General features: G+C 40.0%; 1 protein-coding gene across 1 annotated transcript in view; it reads right to left on the reverse strand.

The window, feature by feature from the left end:
• Positions 1-1,147: 1,147 nt before the first annotated feature.
• Positions 1,148-27,367, reverse strand: part of HACL1 (2-hydroxyacyl-CoA lyase 1) — a 35,310-nt gene continuing 9,090 nt past the window's right edge. Inside the window, exons 3-17 of the mRNA XM_008170443.3 lie at positions 25,936-25,976; positions 23,175-23,255; positions 19,108-19,180; positions 18,564-18,641; positions 17,536-17,630; positions 15,655-15,767; positions 11,720-11,855; positions 9,325-9,430; positions 8,251-8,334; positions 7,424-7,525; positions 6,208-6,362; positions 4,265-4,423; positions 3,100-3,207; positions 2,560-2,746; positions 1,148-1,959 (exon numbers count right to left, since the gene is read on the reverse strand). Coding sequence (XP_008168665.2) covers positions 1,927-1,959; positions 2,560-2,746; positions 3,100-3,207; positions 4,265-4,423; positions 6,208-6,362; positions 7,424-7,525; positions 8,251-8,334; positions 9,325-9,430; positions 11,720-11,855; positions 15,655-15,767; positions 17,536-17,630; positions 18,564-18,641; positions 19,108-19,180; positions 23,175-23,255; positions 25,936-25,976 — 1,551 coding nt within the window. The 3' untranslated portion in view covers positions 1,148-1,926. The remainder of the gene's footprint in view (positions 1,960-2,559; positions 2,747-3,099; positions 3,208-4,264; positions 4,424-6,207; positions 6,363-7,423; positions 7,526-8,250; positions 8,335-9,324; positions 9,431-11,719; positions 11,856-15,654; positions 15,768-17,535; positions 17,631-18,563; positions 18,642-19,107; positions 19,181-23,174; positions 23,256-25,935; positions 25,977-27,367) is intronic.

Raw genomic sequence — 27,367 nt, forward strand, 5'->3', positions numbered from 1 at the left:
TTTGCCAGACTAACCTAGGGACTACTGCTACTTTGTTTTGACAAGGCTGTCCTGCATCCATCCCAAATACTTTCTGGATTACTCCCCGAGAAGGAAAAGTCTCAGCAAAAGTCTGAACTAAGCGTATGTCTACACTTAAAATGCTACAGCAGCACCGCTGCATTTGTGCCACTTTAGCGCTTCAGTGTAGACACTCACTACCGTGGCAGGAGGGGTTCTCCCATTGCTGTAGTTAATCCACCTCACTGAGCGGCGGTAACTGGGTCGACGGAAGAATTCCAGCGCTGTCAACGCTGGAGGGTTAGGTCAGCACAGCTAAGTTACATCTCTCAGGATGTGGATTTTTCATCCCAAGAGATAAAGCTATGCTGATGTAAGTTTTCAGCATAGACCAGCCCTGAGTTGGACTCACAGTAGGAGCTCATGATGAGAAACAGGGGTTTTGGAGACCAAAGGCCCAGTCCAGCAGTTGTTGAGGCCATGTAGCCCGTCTTTGTGGAGAAGTGCGGGCCCTTGGGGTCAGACACTGGTAAGGGGTTACTCCCAGGAGACCGTTTAAAGGCCGGGGCATAGCACAGACCTCTGTGGAGCCATGACAGCTCAGAGAGCTGGTTCAGCCTGTTGATCCTCGCCCCAGCCCTAGCCCAGGTCCCCCTTAGATGGCTCCTACCCTAACCCTGCCTTGATTTCAGGACCCACTCAGCCAGCCCCTACCCTGACATTAGTTTTGGGCACTCTCAGCTGGCCACAAACAAAACCCCAACCCTAATCAGGGGACAACCCTCAGCCAGCTGGTGCTGGCCCGATCTCTAGCCCAGAGGCCCCCCTCAGCTGGGCCCAACCCTAACGCCAGCCATAGCCTGTGCATCCCCTCAGCCAGCTGGCACTGGCCCAGTTTTAACCTAGGTGACCCCCACAGCCAACCCCAAGTGCAGGGGGTCCCTTCAACTGGCCCCAACTTTAACGCTTTGCAATCTCTTGATCCTGGAATGTTTATTTCTGAATTCTTATGCACTACTGATTTTAGCATGATAGGTGTGTGTGGGAACAGGTGGACAAGGCAGTAATTTAAGATTTTTTTTTTCTGCAAGTAAAGCGGGTTCCAGTTAGCAGGCTGCAGAAATTAATCCAACAAACAAATTCAGTATTGCAGTGAAATCTGGCATTTTTTTTAATACACTTTAGAAGTTTCTAAAGTGATTCCGGGATACAAAACTGTCAATCCACAGTCTGCATCTCTGTACAGAAAAATACAGTGCAAGAAATTTAGTCCTTTTCTGACAAGACTCCCATTGAAATTAGTAGATAATTTGCTGGAGTAGAGGCTGAGCACCAACCCTGAAAGGTGCTGAGGACTGTCAACCCCAATGGACTGTGGGAATAGGAAGTGAAGATATTCAGCACCTCTCGCGGAGGATCCAACCCTAAGAGATTCAAATTTGGGGTCCATAAAACAAGCTCTCTAGTAAGCAGCATGTTGGTCAAGAGGGAAAAAACAACCCCCAAACAAAGGACAGACTATGATTGAGATTTTTTTCCATTTGTAAACAACATCAAATCCCTTTCCCCTTCCAGCCCCCCCAGGACTAAGGATTTAATTGACAAGTCTGATTGGTTACATTTATAGTAAAAAGAAAAAAATGATTTTATCATTCAAGTGTTTCTATATGATCTGGTTCATAGCCATAAAAGAACGATTTCCTTTGAGTGGACACTCTGAGGTACATTTAGGTGTCTCTTGTGTTGATTACTGCTATTACAATAGTATATGAGTGATTTTTAAAAAAAAAGTGAAACAAAACTAGGATTTTACAATCTTATGTAAATAATGATAAAATATAGTTTTAGCAGTTTCACTCCTGGAAAATGATTTGGTTTGGCTGAAGCAGATGTATTGGGTAGGATCATCACACTCTGCATCTTTTGTTACATATTAGAACGAGTCAGCCAGTGAAAATCCTGGAAGCAAAAAAACAAAAATGAAACAGACAAGTAGAAGGTGGAGTAGAATACAAACACGTATTTACTAACATATATTCCTGCCCTTGTGGAATTGTGTAAGACTGCTTATGAACATAAAATTTTATTCTCAATTTCTTTGTTAGGAGCTTAGAGCAGTGGTTCCCAAACTTGTTCCGCCGCTTGTGCGGGGAAAGCCCCGGGCGGGCCGGGCCGGTTTGTTTACCTGCCACGTCCGCAGGTTCGGCCGATCGCGGCTCCCAGTGGCCGCGGTTCGCTGCTCCAGGCCAATGGGAGCTGCTGGAAGCGGCGCAGGCCGAGGGACATACTGGCCGCTGCTTCCAGCGGCTCCCATTGATTTTTAATACTGTGACAACACTCCTAACAATATTGTCAATAAATAAGGCCCATTAGGAAAATGTAAGGAAGGAAGACGGTGAAGTCGAAGGCCCTGATACTACAAAGAGCTGAGCATGGGTGGATCCCTGTATCTCCATAGAGCCTCGCTGCTGACCAGCACCCTCCCCCCCATGTCCCAACAGAGCTTCAGGAGGATACAGAGGATCTGTCTATCAGCCTGAGAAAAATGAAAACACGTACCTGCTGCTTTCTGTCAGATTGTGGGTTGATCATTACATTGATAAGAGAAGGCACTTGCTTCTCTGCCAGGCTTGCTTTCAGGGCATTTTGCAGTTCCTCTGGTGTTTTCACAAAGTATCCTTTACCCCCAAATGCAGACATAATCTGCTCATAGTGAGAATTTGGCAGGAGACAAACAGGGGGTGCACTGAAAGAAGCAATGAGGTTTATGGTTCATAGCAGAGTTAAAATTGCAAGAATGACCAACTAGGATTATGCCAAATTTAGTACTTTTAAATGACTAGATGGTCATTATGCTGGCCCGCTAAGTTTCTCCTATGCTGGTGGGACATGTAATTCAGTTCCTATGAACTTAGCTGTGTGTAACTGGGCATGGTGATTGTGTAAAGGCAGATTTGTTGCCATTTAGTTACTGATCTGAGACCACAAAGTTTTTCCTCTTCAGCTTTTAGTCTAGAACAGAAAATACTAGCCATGAATAAAAAGACCCTCTTGGTCGCTTCTCAGTTAATTAAAAGCACATAGGTTAGAGGTACTTACCACGCAGTTGGTTCTCCAGACTTTAACATCTCCTTCCAGGAATCTGAATCCAAACCACTGTATATCCCATTGTTGTTTACTATGATAATTACAACTGGCAAGTTATACCTGCAAATAAATAAATAAATAAAAGAATGATCGTAGGAGAAATTCTAAAGAATGGCATCTTTCTGTGACGCGCTAAAGGGACACTCTACCAAAAAGAATCACTTCTGTATGAAAGTTCTTATATCTACTATTGTTACAAGTGTCACAGATCCACAGGGTCTGGTCTACGCTCTGGCCTCTAACCAGTCTCCTGGGAGTGACCCCTTTAGTGTGCTGAACCCAAGGATCTACAGTTTCACAGGGCCATGACTCACGAACTGGCCCATCGGGCTCCAACAAACCCTCTCTCTCTCTCCATGGCTCTCTGGGTGAGTCCAAATGAACCACACTTCTGTGAGAGACTTAGTCGCCTCACTCCCATTCGGGGTGCAATGCTTTTCATTAAGTATCTGCAGCCTACACCAGGCAGCCTTTGGATAACAAGTGGATCTTTATTAGTTACCTGGAATCTAGAATCTGTAAATCTCTGGGCTAGCATGACAATGGTAGCTTAGTACAGAGTTCATATTGGTGGAAGCCATGGCTTTGCCATGCCCTTCTTCTCTCAGCCCCATCTTTGCTCATCCCACTGTCTGTCTACCTCCTCTGCCTTTGCTTTCCTGCTAGGGCTTTTGCCCTGTTTCACTGCAGAGGTGGGGGTGCTGGGAAACAACTTGCTCTAAAGAGTTAATATTCAGTCATTGAGGCTTCCATTCAAATGTGTTGATCCCAGCCCAGACAATCCTAGTGGCTATATTCTCAAATACCTAGGCTGATCTCCTATGTCACAGGGAGAAAATAAGTTCTTCCCCTTCCCTCCACAAGAGGAAGCAATGCCAAAGGGATAGACACAGAGTCAGACAGATTGTTTATAAAAATGTCACCAAAAATTCCCCCATTTGTCCCAACAAGTAGCACCTAATATTAGTAGGACAAAATTATTTTTCTGTATTTTTTCAGTTTCTTTTCTTTGTGCATTTAATTGCACTTTGTGTATAGTCAGTTTCCCCGATCTGGATAGTCTGTCAGCTAGATGGGGATAATAAATTAAGATGGTTTACTTGATCAAAAACTTTACCTGCAAATAGTTTCCACTTCCATGCCAGAAAATCCAAAAGCACTGTCTCCTTCTACACAGATTACTCGCTGCTCGGGTGTCTGATCTTTAGCCACCATTGCAGCTGCTATAGCAAAACCTAGCCCAACTCCCATTGTTCCAAATGTACCAGCATCGAGTCTACAGATAAGAAAGTAGAATTATTGCCTATTTCTTCACTGCATTATTTTTCCTGTACATCCAGGCAAACAGTTCTCAAATTGTCCATGACAGTTTGTTCTTGGCTTGTAGTAATTTTGATAGAACCCTACTTATAAAACAATATCTGGATAGTAAAAAGGCATTTGACACATGTATTGCTATATTACATACCACGTGTCTAAATAGGCTTGGTTTTCATATAGGACTCTGATGAATGTTTCATAATACTCTAATGAACACACATATAATAGTACTTTTAAAAAAGGAGTTGACTGGAATAAGAGATGCTTACATACTACCAATTACAATGTACTGTATTCCTGATTGCTTTCAGTCTACATTGTACTGGTATTTCAAGACATCTAATTAATATGTAATCAGATGTTTCAAGTGGTAGTAAAATAGTTGTTCTATTGAGTCTTGCATCCCAAAGGTCAAATTAATAGGCTACATGAAATCTTTTCTACATTTAATTCCCTGAAAATCCAACTACAAGCCCAAAAACTTTCAGGCAAATAATGCTATTCAAATTCTAGTTTTCAGGTTCAACTTTTGAAATCAAATTGCAAGCTGTAATTAAATAAGAGCATTTCAACCAGGCAAACGCAAATGCAAAATACATGCACTATTATAGGCCTAACTTTTCAAATTTGCCCTCTTATGTGCACAACGCTAGGTTCAAGGAAAAAAGCGTTATAGTCACTGTGCCAGCCTTTTAAAAATATATATATTCCGAGAGTTAATTTTAAATTAACTTTATTTAACCTCAAATATGTTGTTAGGTTCATTTGTGACATATTGTGCTGTTTTCAGAAGGAGGTTCTAGACTCCACAATCAGATCTGAAGGGTCACCTCAGCAAAGATTGTCCAGTTCTCTCTCATACAATCAAATAAATACAGACTAGCTCTAATTTACAGTCATTCTGTAATAGCTGGCTTTAATAAATAAAGTCACAAATCAGAACTTCAGAATTTGTATGAATTTTAGGCACCTGAATTCCTATGTAGAGGCCCAATATATGGCCTGCTTTCCAAAGATGCTGAACATGTGTAGCTCCCATTGATTTTAAGGGGATTCTGCATTTCAGCAACTTTGTGCGTGTGAATCTGCTTGCAGGATAGGACCCTGGCCTATTTATTTTAAAAATTTTAAATAAATCCTAACATTTTTAGGCACAGATTCACACACCAAGTATGGGACTCAATAATATACTCCCATCCCCAAAAGAACTGAGATCTCTGCTAAATAACTTTCACCTGCTTGAAATATGGCCATTTATTACCATTGTACTATGTCCTGAAGTCCCACACAAATCAATGTGTATTCGATATAAAAATCAATTACAGGGTATGACCAAAAGGAATAAAGATAAGTTGCCTTAACAAGAAGAAACCCACCCCAAAGACACATTATACATTTATCAGGGGGTAGCCGTGTTAGTCTGTATCTACAAAAACAACAAGGAGTCTGGTGGCACCTTAAAGACTAACAGATTTATTTGGGCATAAGCTTTCGTGAGTAAAAACCTCACTTCTTCGGATGCATCCGAAGAAGTGAGGTTTTTACTCACGAAAGCTTATGCCCAAATAAATCTGTTAGTCTTTAAGGTGCCACCAGACTCCTTGTTGTTATTATACATTTACTTTACTTAAATAACTTTTTTATTTAAAAGACACAGCATCAGTAACCTATAACCCAACTGTGTGGAAACAAACATATGCACAGAATTGTTGCATCATGGCAACAAAGAAAATGCTTTACCTGTGGCGAGGAAGATAGTTTGGAAGCATAGTGCGTCCAATGTCCATAGTATTAGCTCCCTCGCTAACCAGAATGCAGTCCCTGGGTAACAGTTCTCTGACATGATGGAATACTGTATAATAATTCATAGGCAGGGACTTTTGTAATGCCAATGCCTTTAAAAAAATAAGAGACTATAAATCATTTCTATACGTACTGCTTAGCATAAGGGCAATGTGCATTGCCACGTGTGAATATTACCACTGAAGTCAGGGACCATTCTCCAGAGTAAGGGTTGCAAAACTAGACTCCCTCCCAATGGCTGAGATCATCAGAATCACTTTCACTGACAGTGCCTTTGTAATTCTGAAGACAAGCCATTTTCAGCAGAGGTTCCCTCAGGTGTGCAACCTGCTCCCTCTGGTGGTGTGCCATCGTCAACAGTTTATTGACGTTCAGAGCAACGAGCAAGGCACATCAGTTTGTTCAACCATGATTATTACTATTTATTATCTGTATTGCCATGCACCTACTCATGGGCCAGAACCACATCGTGCTAGGTGCTGTTCAAACACAGAGTAAAAACGTTGGACTATTTCTAATCACAGGTGAGCTGTGTCATTTGTGTGCTGGGTGGTTCAGGAACAGCTCCAGTTTGTGCTGTCTACTGAGAGGAGTCTAATTTAGGCTCCAATCCCGAAGACACATATGGGCTTAACCTTCCAGGCATGAACAGTCCAATTCATATGCAGAAATTTAAGCACATCCATAAGTATTTGTAAGATCGGGGGCTTAATGTGTCACTTGCTTTTAATGTACATCATTGTCACAATAACCGGCACATCCATAAAATAAAATAAAAATAAAGGATCTACCTTAGCAAAACTGAACTGTCATATGCTAAGAGTAACACCACATCACTTACAAATCAATTCTGTTACCATATCATCTTCTACACAAGGGCTTCCTTCCGGCACTATGGTCCTGATCCAAAGCCCAATGACTTATATAGGGTTTGGATGACAATTAGCTCTTAAGCCCAGTCTGTCCATATAGTGGATAAATCTGAACACAGTAAGTCTACAGGAGTCTTCTGAAACATTTTGATACCATTCAGAATTTAGCAATCTGAAAGTTCTGATTAGTAGGGAGACTTAACTACAATAATGACAGGGATATGATTGATACTGTGTCCAGAAAAGGATCAAAAGCCACTTTTACTGAGCCATAGTATTACCTTGGATGTTTCTTCATTGCTCTTCATTTTCTCTCTTAATCCCTTCCACCACTCCGAATAAGAAGGATATTTCCATTCCATTAGAACAAGTTGTTCTAAAAGCTAAAACAAAACACACGCAAAATTTATCCTCTTTCAAAACAACAAACCTCAGAATAATTTCTTCAAGAAAATCTAAATCAGGGGTCTCAAACCCATGGCCCGCAGAGTTATTTGCTGCGGCCCGCCAAGCTCCCTGTGCCCTCTCCGGAGTTATTTCCTGCAGCCGCCAAGCTCCCCTCCCCAGCTGCCCCCCCATTCCCCCAGCACGCCGCATCCCCGCTCCTCTGCCTACCTCCAGGTGCTTCCCGCCACCAAACAGCTGTTTGGCAGCACTTAGCGCTTTCCAGGAGGGAGCGGGGAGGAGCAGGGAGCCCCGTGCTTAGGGGAGGAGGCAGAAAAGAGGCGGGGCTGGGATTTGGGGAAGAGGTTGGAATAGGGGCAGGGAGGGGGCGGAGTTGGGGTGGGGAATTTGGGGAAGGGGTTGGAATGGGGGTGGGGCCTCATGAAAGAGGTGGAGTGGTGCGGGGCTTTTGTATCTTTATATGAAAAGGTGTCAGTGATGTGGCCCTCGTGGTGCTTTGAGTTTGAGATCCCTGATCTAAATCATAGCCAAGATCCCAGCACAATACTACATCTACTTTTAAAATTTTAATTTTGGATTAGATACTGGATGCAAGCATAAATATACTGCATAAAAAAATGCTTCTCCTAGGGACTTTTTTTGTTTAGAATTTACTCTCTTTCTACAAGTCAGAGGAAGTTATAGACACCTTGCAGTACATTACCTGCTCAGTCACGGCATTTATGTCACCTAATAAATTTGCTGCAGGTCTCACGTTATTCCCCAGCTCTTCTGCACAAATATCAACCTATTTTTTAAAAAATAGTTTTTAGACAAAAGAACACTGAACCAATTAGGAATATTTTTAAGTCAATAAGACTTACACTGTAAAATAGAAGAGTATTTTCTAACAACCTCATTAGTCCTCACTTTGGCTTTAAGAGTAATTTCCTCTAATCTTTACTGGAACTGCTATTCAAGAGATGATTTACTCCAAGTAAAAACCTACTGCACATTCCCATTTTCAGACGTTCATCTGTACCCTTAGCACCGACTTACTGCTTCTGCTTCTCCGACACACAGTACTTTGTTATTACCAGTGTGAAGAGCACAAGCTGGACACCTTTGGAGGAGACCAGATAAGACTAATTATGTTTCAGACTACTGAAAGCCAGCTAATCAGAGAGCAGAATGGACTCTTGCCCTTGGACACATGGTTTACAATATTTTGAAATGGGGGAGGGGTAAAATTGTGTTTATATCCTACCCTTCCTAACACAGACAGCTTGCTAGAAGTATTCATTTGTTAAGTAGCCTTTCCTCCTCTACTCTCATTGTTTCCAAGTGGTCAGGCTCTGATAGTGAGCTGCAAGATCTTGTTTGCTTTGACTGTAAATACAAGATAATGTTTTTAAAGGATCCTATTGAGAGAGAGATCCATTATTATGAACAATGCCACAATTTCAAAACTCTTTGGTTCTGATCAAGGAAACTTAGTCCTATACATGGTTCATGCATTATGGGCCTAATCCCTGTGCTACTGCACTGAATAGGAGCTTTGCCATTAATTCAATGGGAGCAGCATCAAGTCCTATATGCTTGGAATAACATTATATTGATTTTGAAAATATCAAGGGAATTAAAAACAAATAAAAGGAATTATTTTGGAGAACTACAGTGATCACATGCATTGTACGGCACTGTCAATATGACAAAGATCATCACATGAAACAGTAGGCTATTACAGAGAGAGAGCTACCCTACAGAGGGTGCTGTTCAAATTATTCTCCTCGATTACTTGGATAATCTTTACATCAGGTCGAAATCTTGGTGGAAGTCCAAAGTGCAAAATCCAGTTCAACCTTGCACCAAACAGTATTATTACATCAGCATGTTGCAATGCCCTGATAATGGAAAACAAGAGAAAAACATGAAATGTAAATATTTTTTATACATTAACTCCTTGCTTAACATTGTAGTTATGTTCCTGAAAAATGTGACTTTAAGCAAAAAAATTCTCCATAAGAATTAATGTAAATAGGGGGGTTAGGTTCCAGGGAAATTTTTTTTCACCAGACAAAAGTCTATATAGATAGATATAGATATAGATATATAGTGTGTGTGTGTGTGTGTATACACAGTATAAGTTTTAAACGAACAATTTAATACTGTACACAGCAATGATGATCGTGAAGCTTGGTTGAGGTGGGGAAGTCAGACGGTGTGATATTTCCCAGGGAATGCCTTCCTGCTAAATGATGAACTAGTACTTGGCTAAGCCCTCAAGGGTTAACACATTGTTGTTAATGTATCCTCACAATCTACAAGGCAGCACAAATGGAGGGAGGGGAGACAGCATGGCAGACAGACACACACACCCTGTGTGTGAGAGAAAGATGCGCATTGCCCCTTTAAGTACACTGACCCCACTCTAAGTACATTGTCTTTTTAAGTAGATCAGCAAGTTGAGCCAGCAGGTGCTGCTAGCAAGCTCCTGCCATCCTGAGCCCTGTTGTGTCCTCCCCTGCTCTATGGAGATGGGGTAAGCGGGGGGCAAAAGCAGGGGGGAGGGGGAACACTGACATTAGCCCCCCTCTTTCTTCCCTCCCCCCCGGCACAGCAAGCAGGAGGCTCCCGGGATCAGCTCCAAGGCAGAGGGCGAGCAGCACATGGTAGTGCGGGGAGGGACAGCTGAACTGCCGGCAATTGATAGCCTGCTGGGTGGCTGCTGCACAGGGAACTTAGGGGAACGAGGAGCTGATGGGGGGCTGCTGGTCCACGCAGGTTCCAAGCCCCCACCAGTTAGCTGCAACGGGCCGCTCTTTCTGCAAACAGTGGGCAAAGCAGGCGGCTGCCAAACAACGTTATAAGGGAGCATTGCGCAACTTTAAACGAGCATGTTCTCTAATTGATGAGCAACGTAACAACGAAACAATGTTAACTGGGACGATTTTAAGTGAGGAGTTACTGTATTTAATTGCTTTTCAAAAATGGCAATAGTTCCAGATAGCACAGCACCCCTATCATTTAGGAGAATACAATAACACATCTTGCTTCCCTCAAGTCTATTTGTTTAGCTCAGAAAGCTAAAAATCTTTTCTACAGACAACTGCCCCTTAGTTTATATAAGCAGAAGATTTTTCTGAATTTGCAAATAAAGCACTAAGTTCTCTTTCTAAAACAGTGTTCATTTTGTGAAAGTAATTATTAATAGAGCAAAAAACAAACAAAACAAATGAACAAAAACCCTACTTTAAAAGAATGTTGAGGATGCAAAATCAAGCACTCAAAAGTTAGAAAATACCAGAATGAAGGTTGACCATGCAACCTTAAATTCAGCCCTCTGGTGTGTATGCCCAAGGTGGCCCAACTGCCGAGCAAAATACCTCAGGTGTAGTTTTTTAATTCTCAGATTTATTAATAACATACTCCATAATGACGAAGATATTTGCTCAACACACAACTTCGTTTAAGTTTAAGTACATAGGCGTTTCAGCTGCAAAGTAAGCCCACCGTACACACATACCTACAAGTGCTCTATAAGCAAGTTCACATTAATTTGTCGGTGACTACAATTATTTTTTTAACACACAATCTTCAATATAGGTCTCTTCGATCCAATTAAAGGATTTACAGAGACGATAGTTCAATTAAACTGGAATGTACTGCAAATGCTATAAAAGCAAGGCTGCATAAAGCAAAATTTGAGTTGTGATACTCCATTTTATGTACCACTTTATAGCCTTAAAGGTCAGCACACTGACTATGCCAGTAGTTTTCTGCTACATGTAATTTAACTTGTTTACATACTTCATTTTGTGCTATAAACTACATGTTAAAAATAATATGTTGTCTGATATAGGCTTAATATTTACACAACAAAACGTAACTCAAAAGAATTCAGCCTAGCTCTTGCCAAAAATTTCTAGTGACTCCCATGCTGTCACCCTGGACTCAGTTTCTCCCTGGATCAGCTGATGTCAAGCAACATTTGACATCAGCAGTGTAAAGCTACTGGCTTTATCCACTGTCATAAAACAGCACGAAATGTGAAAACTTAAACTTTTTTTGCTTTTTGCACTAGGCCTTCCACAGTATTTGTAACATGTTGCAATTTGCTGTATCTTTAATGGTATGTTCCTATTAGTTTCCCAGAAGACGGGATTGGAAGCAAAGCCTTGGTTTATACCGACCTGGATCTGGCTGCAGCTACACAGTTTGGATGGTTGTCAGGAACAACTCCTTTTCCCATTGGGGTAGGCAAAAATGGTAGCCCGCACTGGTCCACCAACTTTCTGATGCTGTTTTCAGCACGTGAATAAGCAGCCCCTACAGGAAACAAAGTACAAAGAAGGGTTTAATGTGATCTCTAATTATGCCTTTTCATAGCCCCATTTAAACAAGGTGCTTAAGTAAGGGCTTAACTTCAAGCACGTGAATGAATAGTCCCACTGACTTAGAAATACTCATGTGCTTAAAGTTACATATATGCTTAAATGTTTCTCTAAAACAGGAGAACAACGTGATCTCTGAAACATACAGGATACATATACTCTTCAATTAACCTAAATAATCATATTATAGATGGGGCTGGTAGCATCGCCTATTATTAAGGCTGCCTGACACTTCCCATTATAAAACCCTGCTTTCAGTTGCTTGTAACTTCCCAAACTTTTAACTGTTTGGCTGAGACTTTACATGGCAGGTGTCTGCCACAGGCAGAATGTGTTCAGAAAAATGTCCACCAAAATGGTTTAGCTGTTTCTGAGAAAGAGGTTGGGGAAAAATACATTGTTTTGCCTATGGTATAAAATTCTGGCAATCTTTTCTCTGAGAAGTTCTAGCACTCTCGTGCTTTGGAGCAGGGACTGGGAATTTGGCATGGGGAAGAGACAGGACTGGGACCCACGAAAGCTTATGCCCAAATAAATCTGTTAGTCTTTAAGGTGCCACCAGACTCCTTGTTGTTTTTGTAGGTACAGACTAACACGGCTACCCCCTGATAATTGCAGGGAATGGGGCAGAAGGGGTCAAAAACTTGGGGTGTATAAGCAGAAGAGTCTGTGCCCACTAGAGAACACTTCTTTCCAGAGCCTAGAATGGAACCTAAGATTCATGAGTCTCATCATTTCTCTGCTGCCAACAAGCATCTGTGAAATCCACTGCAAATTGTGTCTCTCATGTGGTCCACAGAGAGGATGATAATCTACTACTGCTATAGTTATTCCATTAGCTCAAGTGGCAGAGGTCTGTGCGGTAGATCTAAAGGTTCTAACCCTGCTTATGAACCACGTGCATGTCAACAGGATATCACATGATGGAATTTCTGTTTTTCAATTTGTTTTTTTTTAAATACTTAGGAAATTACGTACACAAAAACTATGTTAAAAGAACATTACGGTTGCAAGGTCAAGCACTGGAAAGTTAGGAAATACCAGAATTAATGTTGCTTGTACAGCCTTAATTCAGCACCCCCATGCGTATGCATTACAATGAAGTAGTTAACTACACGATCACACACTATTTTTTCCACCACACCGATCTCAATCAGTGCACAAAATTGATGGTGCTCACTTAATGAGCACTATTTTATTTTTCTCCTCACTGTTCAATGTTTGGCCCTAGTCCTTATTTACTGTACACTATTCAAGCCAGACTCTGAAAACAGATTACTTTCTCAATTGGTTTTTCTATGGCGCTTGTTACTATAGTGTCTGAGTGTTTCACAAACACTTTATTTTCACAGTGAGATGAAAGGGTTTTATTCTCATTTCAAAGACTGGTATCTGAGATCACAGACATTTAAGGTCAATAGTATCCACTAATTTTGGGTGTCCACTTTGAAGCACCCGGGACTTGATTTTTTTCAGAGTATATAGCACTTCAGACATTCAAAGCACAGCTCCCATTGACTTCAGCTGCAGCTGTAATTGCTCAGCACTTATCAAATCAGATTTCTGAATCTCAAGTCAGGCACCCAGAAAATGAGGGACACATAATTATTGACCATCTGTGAAAAGATTTCTTTAAGTGACTTGAGTAGGATTACGTAGGAACTCTGTGGAAGAGGCAGAGATAGACTCCAGTTCCCCAGGGTAGCATTCAACTGCCTTAATTATGAGACCCTCCATTCTCTTCCTGCAATCCCCTGCCTCATTCCCACACACCTTCCAACTTTTGCAACAAAAGAGTCAGGGGTCCTACAGATAACAGCCTTCTTCACTACACCACCCTGATTCATTCCCAGGTCCGTTCTGTGCACTGAATGAGTGTAAAACAAAAAAATTAAAAAAATAGTATGTGATCATGTAATTAACAACTGTAATGCATGCACACAAGGGGCCTGAATTAAGGATGCACAGGCAGTCTTAATTCTGGCATTTCTTTCAAGTACTTGATTTTGCAACCTTAATACTGGCCTTTTAATATGATGTTTTTGTGAGTAACATAGTAATTTGTGTGTCATGATTTACACTGAAGCAGCTAAAGACCCCTTTACCTAACAGGAATTATGAGGGCTCCCAATGACCGAAGCTTGGAAATAAGGGTGCTAGATATTTAGCATACACAGTAGAAAGCACTGCAATTAAGATATTTTGATAAGTGACTTTAGGGTCTCTCTTTGGTTTTAGTCACTGACCATCTCCTAAGCACTTGAATGGACATGCAAACAAAAGCTCTCTGATTATTTAGTCGTCTGCAAGATCTTGATTACTAGAAAACAAGTCCAATTTTAGAGGACTGGAGTACTCTGGTGATTGGTAGAAAGAACATAAAAATTGTTCTAGTGGATCAGATTCGTGGTCCAGCTAGTCGAATACCGTGTTTCTGACAAAGGCGATCATCAGATGCTTCAGAGGAAGGTGCAAGAAATCCCATAATAAGCAGATGTGGGATAATTTGACCCCAAAGAAGGTCATTGGCTTAAAACCCGAAGAATGAGGTTTTAGATCTTTAGCAAATTTTTTGTTAGCATTAAACTACAATAACTCTGGATATGCGTGTTATCCATACAAATGTTCAATTTCAATTTGAATTTTGCTGTATTTTTGGCTTCAGCAACATCCTGATGAGTTCTGCAGTCTAATTACACATTATGTGGAAAAAAGTATTTCCTTACATCAGTTTCAAATGTCCCACTATTCCATTTCATTGAATGTCCCTTTGGTCTTGTGTTACAGAACAAGGAGAAGAGATGCTCCTAATTTACCTTCTCTATACAATTCATTATTTTATATACTATTATCATGTCTCCATTCTATGAGTAAACAATCCAATTTTTTTCAATTTCTCTTTATGTGAGAATATAGAACCTCTCTCTCTGATATCAGAGCCTTTCATCTCTCATTCACCTGTTCATATTCAGCCAGCTCTCTAGTAACTGGCTAGCAATTCAGTGGCCTTTATTAAATAAATTGGTGGTTTCAATTCAGTTCCTGCTGGACATGTGTCTTCCTCACAAAAAGCATCAGAACTGCTGCCCCCCTTAGAAGAGAGGCAAAATGACTGAATGGGCCTGGAGTCTGAACTACCCTCTGATCCATAGAGGGACCACCTCTAGATCAGAAATGAAGTGCACTGGCAGAGTGTAGTGGAAAGTCTGTAATATAGCAATGGCAGCAGCAGCTGTTGTATGGTTACAGAGGGGGCTTTATGATTTAGGTCTGGTAGTCTGGCACATTCAGTGAGTACAAATCAAATAATAAAGATCACTTTGGTTTGGTGTTATGATTCTCACAGTAGAATGCAAGAGTATTAGACAGGTATATGTCAGAAAAGACACTTTTACATTTTGACAAACAGGGTTTGTTTAAGTTTTGGTTGGAACAGGCTTTACACTTAGGATAATATTTACCCATTTGTTCTCCATATATATTCAGTGTATTGTATTGACTTGACTTACTCTAGATGAAAAAATAAAGGGAAAATCTAGAGCAAGCCATTATATGTTCAAGATGGAGGAAAAAATTTATTCCAGTAGTAAAACAGATTTTAGTTCCAAGTTTAAAGATGCTATTTTATAAACAGTGAAAGGAAAAAAGATGTTTTAAATTTATGAAGAAAATTACTTTGGTCACTATTCTTTCCAACACATGGAAAAGTTCAAAGCTACATCAAATCATGTTACCTTTGCCAATGATTAGGAGAGGCTGTCTGGAATTTGCAAGGATAGATGCTGCTTCAGATACAGCAGAGTGTTCAGCTGTGCAGACAGGGGGTGGCAAACAGCACTTAACATATCTGGAAGACAGATAGGCTAGCATCTTCAAAGGAAATGCAATGCAAAGCAAGCAATTCTCAAAGGTAAAATCAGTCACTCACTGTAAAACAACAGAGTTTGTATTTCACAATTTAACAGTCCCTGGTATTGGTCAGAACAGCAAATTAATTTTAAAAACAAAATTTAAATTGCTCATCATATTCAAACCAAATTTTTCTGAGAATAAGCCACTCCACAGAACAAGCAAAATATTTAGCATGCTGCAAAAATAAAACCCCTAATTTTATATGTGCGTTACACTGGGAACTAATAACCTCTGCATATTTCTATTAACACATACATAGTAATTTTAAATCAAATTATTTGTCTTGGCAAAGCCTTGCATTCTAAAGCTTTCCTTTCCTTGCCCACATATGTGGGCAACTACCTCTCTGCATAAACCCTTTCTTCTCATTATAGCAATAAAACGGCTGCAAAGGCTACCCACTCTAGTTTCCTCCCTACTGCTTTTCATAAAAGTAAAAAAAAAGAGATGATATTTTCTTGAGAAACCTGCCAAAGGTTCAAGATTTCTGCAATTGTCCTGGCGAAGGCAGGGAAAGAGGAGGAATGCAACGGAAACCTCCTCTACCACCTTTTTAATTGCAGGTTCTGCCACGTCCCCATATAAGCCTGCAAAACCTAGCACTTGATATCACAGGAGTGCCTCAATTAACACAATACCTGCCATTCGAATGCCACCCCATTAAGTCAATGGGACTTCAACATGTACTTAAGTGCTTTCCTGAATAGGAATGGGGCTAAGTACATGCTTAAGTGCTTTCCTCCTCCCTAATGTAAACAGTCCCTGTATTCTCAGTCTCTCATCATATATATATATATACACATACATACATACATACACACACACCGTATATACTCGTTCATAAGCTGAATATTTTTGGTAAAAAAAAATGCATCAAAGAGCGGGGGTTGGCTTATCAATGGGTCTACACCAAAATTTGATGATTTTAAACTCTATGGAATCATTGAATTGAATATCTAATACATTGTCGTTTTGTTTACCTGGAGGGTCTGCAGACATGGAGCCCCTCAGCTCCCCGTGACCGCGGTTCGCTGTTCGCCACTTCCCGCAGCTCCCATTGGCTGGGAACAGGGAACGAAGAACCGCGGCCACGGGGAGCTGAGCGGCTCCATGCCTGCAGATGCTCCAAGTAAACAAGATGTCCCGACCTGCCAGCCTGCTTACCCTGATAAGTCGGGAGCCAAAGTTTTCCAACCTCTGAAATATAGGGTTGGCTTATGAAAGGGTCATACAGTTTTTGCTATTTTTACCTATCCGTTTTGGGGGGTCGGCTTATAAACAAATGGGCTAATGAACGAGTATATACGGTATATTTTTCAATGTCTCCTAATAATTCATTGCCTATCATTGAACTCATCTCTTTCTCCTATATATCCCTAGTATTCTAGGTGAGAATGTACCACTGCTTTACATAATGGCATAATAATACTGTTGTAATATTTCACTTCTTATAAATTCACCCCTGCATGACATAATAGAAAATGTTTTCACCCCTATTACATGCACATGCTGGACTGCAAGTAATATAATTTCAATGTGTTCAAGCCCCTATGGTAGGTTGTGCAACCTTTCCTTAGAAAGAAAAAAAGAAATATTACTTCAAACAGATATTTTTGCTAAACGTAATGACCAATGGATTAAAAGATCATGTAGGAAAAACTCCATATCTAACAACATCACCCATGCAAGTAACTTGTACTCACTTGACAGAGCTCTTGTTCACCTGTAGAGTTACAAAGTCTCCTGGCATGTCAACATAACAGGCACCTGGGCGACCATAGATACTGCACCTCACTGCCTAGATTTATTGCAAGAAAAGAACCATTTTAATCCCTGTTTAAGAGAATTTTTAATAATCTTGATACTTAAAAAAGAAGAGTGCAATGAAGCAAGTGAGCTGTCTTATTCGCTATGCACCTGCAGGTAAAACCTCCTGGACACAATTTATAATGGGCTATTTTAACCTAACATTTTATGTTTTGTTAACTTTTTAAATTCCCTCCCACCCCATTTAAGCCGGATAAAGTGAGCCAGTGGACAGAAGGTACTGGGTTGTAAATACTTTGCCTCATTTACACTGAGACAGCAACACTATCAGTTGTTAAATCAGCAGTTATGAAGTCAAAATTTCCTGCTGAATTTCTGTTTAAAGTAGCATGATCCTTGAAGCCTCCATCTTTTATTACTTAGGACACGAGTGCTCCTGTTCCATAGATGCTACTGTGCTGAACTGGCACTTCTGGAAAATTGCTTGTGATGGGATTTAAGTTGACACGGCTAATGTGGTGCTGTAGCAGTGGCATGAGACTTTTCAAACCCAATCCTGGAGAGCTAAGATAAGGATGTGTCTGTGGAAAACCTAAATCTCACAATATGAACATCTAGCAATACTCCTTCACAGCCAAAACTGAAGAGATGAACCTGCACATATGGCATTCTTAACTCCTGCTCCTCGGTGACATAGAATGTCTTTTTTAAGACTTTATCCAACTCCCACTGAAATCAACCAAAAGATTGTTGTGGACTTCAGTGAGAGTCAGATTGAGCCCATACACTGTTTGTAACCTTATTCCATGAACTATCATATGGGAAAGATCTCCCAAGTGTTTATAGTGACTTAACTAATCAACAAGCCCATAGTAAATTTGCAGGAGTAGGTAATTAAATGATAACAACTATTTCCAAAACTTGCCTAAATGCTAACCATCAGTTGCTATGTACTGTTTTGTACCTTTTCAATAACAGCAGGAATAGCTTCTAGGCTGCTGGGTCTGACAGAAAATTTGCTGTACAGCCTACAAGCTTCAACCTGCCAAAAAAAAAAATGGAAACATTACAAGAATTCTTTAGAAAAGAGTCGTGGTGATTAATTCACATTTACTGTTTACAAAAGAAATAAATTCCACAGAATATCAATGCTTACAACAGCTTGTAATGAAACACGCTACAAAGAGGCACTTGACATGACAAACTCTACCTTTCTTATCATAGAGAAAGAATCTTTATCATGAAAAGAAATTATTTTAGTCACCAAAACTGATCCAATGAAGTGTTTTGCCGATTTCCATCTTACTTCGGTATGAATGGGTGTTCTGCATGCTGTGATAAAAAACAAACGGTCTTCCAGAAAGCAAAAAGTTTCAAATTCCCACATAACCTCAGAAAGGCAGATCCCCCGCTGATTTCAGTGGAGCAATGACAATTTACACTAGCTGAGGATCTGCCTCCATTTATTTACCTGAAGCCTTTATGCAGAAAGTTATATATCTGTGTACCTGTGGGAATTCTTGGAAAGCTCCCATGATTTCCTGATTCCGGTCAGAGGAACCTCCAATAACAATCAAAGGCCTGAAACAAGCATAAAAGAATATTTTATTTTTAAAAGCAAACAAACAAAAAAAACCCCACAAACAACAAAAAACACATCAAAAATCTGATTCTTAAGATATATATTTTAGGATCCAATAGGTGTAGAGGGTGATCAGCACTTTATATCAGACTCTAAACAGCATTCATTTGCCAAAGAGTAAACTTTTTAGTATCCTTTAGGATATTAAAATTACATTTCTTCCACAAAAAGAACAGGAGTACTTGTGGCACCTTAGAGACTAACAAATTTATTAGAGCATAAGCTTTCGTGGACTACAGCCCACTTCTTCGGATGCATATAGAGTGGAATATATATTGAGGAGATATATATACACACATACAGAGAGCATGAACAGGTGGGAGTGCATAGTCATTAGAATAAGGAATCTAGCTAAGTCTCTTTTTCAAAGAGAGGTTAGAGATCTGCAGTCACTGAGTGTAGAGCCCTCTCCTGCACTGCAGATAAGTCATGCAGCAACACTTGGCCATACATTTTTCAGTGATGGCTATGCTTCTATCACATCAGATTTTTACAATGCACCTAAAGAACAGAGAGATGAGCAACATTTTAACATGGCCATAGATGCCCATGTTATTAGTTTAGTTCTATATATAGTGAATGAGAGAGACAGAGTGTATACAAGAGAACGTTAATATGGGACATGGAATATATCTTCATGTGGGGCAGATTCTTATAACCAGTGCTGTAAGTTACAAATGCCTTCCTCCCATGATGAACGAAAACAAGTTCATTCAGTTTCTAGGTCAGTACGATACTTTATAAGCTGTGAAATGATGAGTTAATATGAGGAGACCACTTGATTGAGCTGCTTGTTTCAGTATGAACTCCAGCATAGCACTCCATTAGCTTTTCAGGATTTTTCTCCAAAAACATTTTCCTCTGTAAATCCTATTAGCATGCATAATAGGAGTACTTTAAAAGGCAAAACTAGAGAGCCCCCAGTGCATAACTCCAATCCTGAACACCACTGAAATCTGGGGATATATGGATCTAAATCTTAATTTCACAAGCAGGCCACTTCTCTACACTGAGCCAAATTAAAACTTCTGATCCAAATGTTTTGGAAAGCTGAGATTGGAACCCTGTAGCTTGGTCTCATCTCTAATAAAAATCCCTATGGAAAACAGATCTGAAGAATACAAAACAGCCACTTTTACTTTTCCGGATGTTCTATTTTGTTGGGTGGTGGTACTTTCCTTTCCTCTGAGGCATAAGATATAGGCTGGCATCAGAAAAAGGATAACTGTCTAGTTACATCATTGGTCCACTTCAGGATGAGAATTCCTATGCCACTTCCATTTAGCTTGTCCAAAGTTCATCGATGAAGAGGGCTTTTAAAAAATGTTAACAAAAGCCTCTCAATATTGCAATCTAAACGATTAAAAATACTCTACACTTAAAAAAAAAAAACAAAACCAGACACCCCTATACTTCATTTTGTGTTTTAAGGCCATGAAGAAATTTGCTACTGCTTTGGGATCTTGCAAAACCAGACAGTCCTGAGAAACATTTTTTCCCCCCATAAATTCATTGTACATTACTATGGGCATAATCCCATAAATGTTACCAAGAGTAGTACTTACTATTGTGAGTAGCCTAGCCGCAGTAAGAGCAGGTTAGGTAGGGAGAATATCGAAGTTCATGGAACTATTCACATTACCGAGTATTATGCTCAGCAGTAAGTGTCTGTAGGATGAGACCTTTAGCTAAGCTGAAGAAACACTGATGCAACCACAGGTTACCACAGCATTATGAAGTGCTGATCTTATCTGTAGTTTAATCTTCTAATTGTCATGAGCAATAATACAATCTTTCATGGCAGCTACACCATGATAAAACTACATGCATTCAAAATTGTGCTGACAGAAAAGCAGGGAATACTGTAAATAATTTTTAATAATGGATTCTGTTTTTTCTGAATGGAAGAATTAAAGGTTTTCCCTCTTATAAGCATAATTCACAAGAGCTTCTTAAGCATCTACTTTAATAGAGCTCACATAACAATCAGTAACAGGGCAGCAGACTCTCAGAAGGTTCGTCTATCTGCAAAGAAACAACAACCACCACCCCACAGCAGCGAGTCTCAGAGCCTAGATCAACTGATTTGGGCTTGCACTACAGGGCTAAAGACAGCACTGTAGACGTTCCTGCTTTGGCTGGAGCCCAGGCTCTGAAACTCAGCAAGGGGGGTGGTTCTCCAAGCCTGGTCTCCAGCCTGAGCAAGAACATCTACACTGCTATTTTTAGCCCCTTCGTGCAAACCCAAATCAGTTGACCCATGTCCGAGACTTGCTGCTGTGTTTTTGGGGTTTTTTTTTTTTTTGGCAGAGTAGAAATCCTGGCCCACTGAAGTCAATGAGATTTCAGTGGAGCCAGGATTTCACTCTCAGACTCTATGCCCAGATGTTACAACCTTGCAAGGTAAATACTGGCAAGTTGTGCTGGCAGATGGGTCCAGTTAATTCCAACTAGAGCATTAAAGGTGTAGAACAGTCACTTCTTGTTGGAGGAAATTAGGACAGAGGAGACCCTGGAGAGAAACCATAGGAACAGCCAAGCTCAGTGAGAAAAGCTTAGGCTGAGGTTTAAGGTATGTTATTATTTCTGAGTTACTACACTAAATAAATAAATACAATAAATAAATGGGGGGGGGCAGTTTGGGCAATAATTCAGGGTCTGTATCTCTGCTGAAAAAGGGGATAGAGATTCAGGCCATGTCTACACAATGAGCAATATAGTGCCATCGCTATGCTGCTGTAATCCCATAGTGTAAACACAGACTACAGTGAAGGGTTTTTTCTCCCATCTCTTTAAAAACTCCACCTCTCCAGGCGACGGTAGCATTCTTTCATTGGCCTAGCTATGTCTACATCAGGGGTTATGTCGGCATAGCTATGGCACTCAGGGGTGTGGATTTTTCACCACTGAATGAATGCACCTATTTCCATGACACCTACTGTACGTAGGGGACAGTAAACAATGAGCGTGTAGATTGATCTGATTCTCACTAGACTATCAAATCTTCTGTCAAGCTAGAGGATAATTCACTTCCTCATCTTTTGCCAAGACTTTAGATTTGTGCAAGATTAAATCAGGCATGCACAGCCAGTTTCAGCCAAATTGGATTTTCTGGGGGAAAAGTGCAAACATCAGCTAAACATGTCTTATAAATTAACCAAAGTGCTATGAAAGCTTCTTCCTAGTGACCAAACTCATCATTTATTTAAAAGCAAAGTCACACCAGGATTTCTTTTGGTCAGGTAGTTTCATATATAACCAAGTATTTGCAGCCAATTCTTATGTAGTTTGGACCCTATCCGATAAACTACAAAGTTTTCTTTCCATCAAGTGATTCTACCAAAAATGTTTCACATAACCATTCAGCAACTTTATTTTTATTCACAGGCCAATTAAAGTTGCCATGTTGAAGTGAAGACTTGTGGAAGTAAACACTATTGCTATTGCACTTTCATCTTCATTTAATTCAACATTTAAACTGCTCAACAACACGCACCAAAAACCAAACATTTGGTTATTACATAGGCCAATTTGTTCAAGTGTGAAGGGAGGAAGTCATTAACCCAAAGGCATTTGTAAGCTTCTTTTCTGATTCAGAGCTGCTTCTACCCACTGCACCCATAACAGAATACCAGAAGATTGGTTACCATCTTGATTTTTACATGTATCCGGGTACATTACACAGGTAATAACTGGATTTTACAGAACATATAGTGTAGCAAGGCAGGATGATTTTTATCTCTGAAAATGAGAAAAATTAAACTAGATCACCTGTACTGAAGAAAAATGAATTCACTTCTCATTTCTTATGACAGAAACTTTTTATTTAGTATCGAAAAAGCTAGAAATATCTGCAATGAAGAGCAATAAACCAGTTTGCACAACGATTGTGCTAATACTTAGAATTTTTAAGAAGAAATGTAGGTACATTACCAGCAATTCATGTTCGCATTTGCCATTCCACCCAGAGCATGTATGAGACCTGGACCAGAAACCACAAGACATATTCCTGGTCTAGAGGCAAAATAGATCAGAAGGAAAGTGAAAAATACAGAACATCATGTACAGTACAAACAAGAATTAGAAAAACGCTCAGCTTCAAGAATATTAAATGTTTAGAGAGCGACAGTCAAATTGCATCATACGGATGGATGTGCTTGGAGGCAGAGATGCAGATTAGGAATCTAAGTAGTTTACTTCAGCTTTGCAACTTGTGCAGGCTGTACTTGTAGTTAGCTCAGGACCGCATAAGCTATGCCCTGGTGGTCAAAAAGGTCCATTACTGTAACTGCCTTTAACCACATCTGCTCCATCACTGGCAGCCTATTATTTGGAAGACAGTGGGAGGTTTACTCCCTGGCTTGAGCTACCATGATCATACTGTGCTCACCCAGGGTTTCCTGCATTGGCTGCCTCTAAAGGATTGATTTGACACTGCTGATATTTAAAAGTTTTAATGATGTAGATCCAGGGAATATTCAAGACATCCCCTTGAATCTCAGCCTGATGAGTTTGTGTGTTCAAGCTACCCTCTTTTTAAGAGTCTCCATCACAGAACATGGAAATGTAAATGGCGGATCTTAAGGTGAGGAATTTGCACTCCCTGAAATCGGTCTCATTTCTTTTCACTTTTATAATCCTAAACATTTTGTATTCTAGAAGATGTTTTGTTTAACTTCACCACTGCTAGCCCTATGTTTATGACTTTTCCCTCTCCATTTTGCCTTCTCTCCCCATCTCTTTGTCAGATGTCCATGATTAAATTATATTTATTTTTTTAAGATTTTAGGAGTTTTAAATGTATTTAAATTGTTTATTAAAATATACAGCACCCAGAGGACTTCAATAGAGAGTGAGGAGGGTAGGATGTGTACAGCGTATTGGGCCCTTTACAAAGTAATTCCATGCATAAAGCTACATGAAAACAATATTAATACTGAACAGTTAAAGGGACAGTGTCAACCTAAAAACATCATTTTGTCAGATTTTTTTTTAAGCCTACAGTTGTTAAAAGTAACACTATAACTAAACTATAACTAAAAGGACACTATAACTGGAAAAAGGAGTGTGTTTATTTTCTGTGTTTTACAGCACTATGTCTGGTTGGTTTCACTCTTTCCCTTTTATAATCACTCCTCTAACTTTATACATGTGTGTGTGTGGGGGGGGGAAGGGGATTGACACAACAGGGGACAGAAAAATATTTTTTTTAAAATAAGGAAACTATTATAAAAAAAATTACAGAGGGATTCAGGAGCATCAACAGCACATGAAAACTACCGTACTTTTAATTCATATTTGATATTGATTAGATTTCAAGTTGACTGTGTCCCCTTAAACTCTTTGGCCACATTTTCCATCCGGATCCTGCTCAACGAGGAGGGGCGGATCAAGGGAAAGTGGCATAAAGACATCTTTGTGCTTCCCCTATTCTCAGCCCATCCTCAACATTAGTAAGAGCAGCCTCTAACTGTGCTTGGCTTAAGGGCCCATTCTTGTAGCACATAATAGAGTATGGTAGCAATCTGGCCCTGCCCCCTACAACAGTGGCTATGGGGTTGTGGTGGGGAGAGTCATCACAGAGCGATTATGCTATGTTGGAACACTTTTTATGGCAATGGTAGAGTGGCCAGTTCCACTAGCTTTACAGACCCTTCACATGGCAAAACAGAAAACTGGGCTCTTTATTAAACATTTATTCAGAGAAGAAAAATCAAACTATCAATATTTCATGTCATATTCTAACTCTGAAATGGACAAAAGTGTGGCAGATCTCCCATACTAAGGGAAAAACATAGCACATCTCCCATATTGCAACAAACGGTGGTAGCTTTAGTTTTGACTATTTTTATATGAGTGTTTTGGGATTACGGTGTTGCACTAGTATTTGGAGGTTAAAAAAAAGAGTAAAACTGAAGAAAAAGTAACAAGACTGGCAATACTGTCTCTCTCCTAGTGAGACTTCACCACTTAATTTGTGCATGTCACTGTTCCTGCGTTGTGAGTCACATCGACACCAAAGCTGATACAGCAGTGAACCGCTAACCGTAACTCTAGATTTATGTTCCAACTATCACAACAGCATCTCCATGCAATAACACGCAGCTTGCTAAGTGCTAACCTTACACAGTTTTGAGTATAGAGCTTAATCATTGACTTAATTTTTATTAATACAGCAGGGTCAAGTACCATGCATGATCTAAATACTAGTTATATTATTGTGCCCCTCTCCCAAACTGAAAAGAAATTCATTTGGCCATTTTTAACTTAGATGCAAGTTTAAAGAAACAAAATGTTGGTGGGTTTCTGTACATGAAAATAGTCTTATTTGAGGTAATTAAATCAGCTAACAGAGATGGTGCATTTTTGAGCATATAGTTCATTTGTCTGAAACAAACTAATCTCACTTCCATTCCTCAATGGATAATTCACTAGTGGCTAAATCTCAACTCTTAGGTTAAGGAAGTTAATAGATGCAAAGTTAAATCAAAATGATATACAGAAGGTAAATGCACTCAATCTGTGTAAATATAGATATAGCTATGCACTTCTCGTGCCATTTCAAAGAGGCACCCTTTATCTTTACGGGCTTACTCCATTTGCTTTAACTTGTACATCATTTCCAAAAATAGAACAGAAAATGCTCTAGCTCCAACAATTCCTGTGGTTTATATAAAATAAATACTAAGCTTACTTTCCTGTCAGGTACCCAACAGCAGAGGCAGCATAGCAAGCCTATTGAAGAGAACACAAGGTTATTTACACATATCCACATTTCAACTTCTCCACATATCAAAACTTTTAATCATAAAATTTAAATTAAATAGCAGCTTAAACATATGAAATGTTCTGATTAATGGATCTTACACTAAGGAGGTAACATCCCATAGCCATCCCTTCCAAAGGGACATGAGTAAGGGTGCATTGTATACACTATTAAACATGACATTCCCAAGGGTCTGCAAATACCCTTTAGGTAGGGGTCTGTAGCCACAGGCTGAGTGACCACACACATGACCTTTTGCAGAAACACAAAAACAAGCATCCTCCTTTTCCCTCCAGGCTCTTCTTCCTCATGTTCATTCACGTCATGGAGGTTAATGACATTTACTTTTTTCATCTCCTCTTTTCGTGTTCTTGCCTGCTTTTGCACCAGGATATTGCATCAATATAATCTGTAAGATGGGTTTTAAAATAGGAGACTAAATGTGCTTCGGTTATTAAAATGATCACTTTTGCCTAAAGACTTAATCAGCTGAAAATGTTGGAAAACAGGTCTTCCCAACTGAACTTCTACTGTCTTAGAGGCTAAGTGGTTGGCAGTGGGACATGAAAGGCAACTAACAGGAGGGTATAAGTCACACCAACTAGATATCCTTAGACTCAGTGAGCCAAATTCAGAAATTATGTGTAAGGAGATTTAAATTACACGTTGGTAAGCAGATACAAATCCAAGGGAGTGTAAATTACCCAGAGAGGGCCAGAGAAGGTGTAGGTTTCACAACTTAGACTCTGATGAATTTGGCCCAGTCTTGTGTGTGCAGCAGTGCTCTCTGGGACAATGAGCCCAGAAAATTGTCAAAATGCCCCTCCTTTACCCTCAGACTCTTTTTTGATGCCATAATAACTCTGCGCTCCTTTTGTATTTTTTTAAGTTGCTTTTTTGGCCACAGATTAACTGGTCATACAGTAAACATCTGGGATTTACTATAACAGCAATAAGCATTTACATCTTGTGGCACCTTTAAGACTAACAGAAGTATTGGGAGCATAAGCTTTCGTGGGTAAGAACCTCACTTACCACAGGACCCTCTGTCGGGACCCTCTGTCGCTTTTTACAGATTCAGACTAACACGGCTACCTCTCTGATACCACTTACATCTTGTGTTCCTCAATGGGGATTGGGGAACTTGACAGAAAATAATTGCAGAATATGTTCTACTGTTTGTACATTTCATAAATCTTTTACAAGGAGATGAGAAAAACGTAACTGAACTGTCTTCAATTTCTTGAGTATTAATGTGATGAATTTTTTCCCCTCCTGCTGAAAACATGTCAATGTACAAATGTTTACAGAAGACATTTGGCGTGGGTGTTCCATTAACAAGGGTCTTTGTACCTCAGAA

The sequence above is a fragment of the Chrysemys picta genome, chromosome 2 (assembly GCF_011386835.1).
Source record: "Chrysemys picta bellii isolate R12L10 chromosome 2, ASM1138683v2, whole genome shotgun sequence".
Lineage (NCBI taxonomy): Eukaryota > Metazoa > Chordata > Testudines > Emydidae > Chrysemys > Chrysemys picta.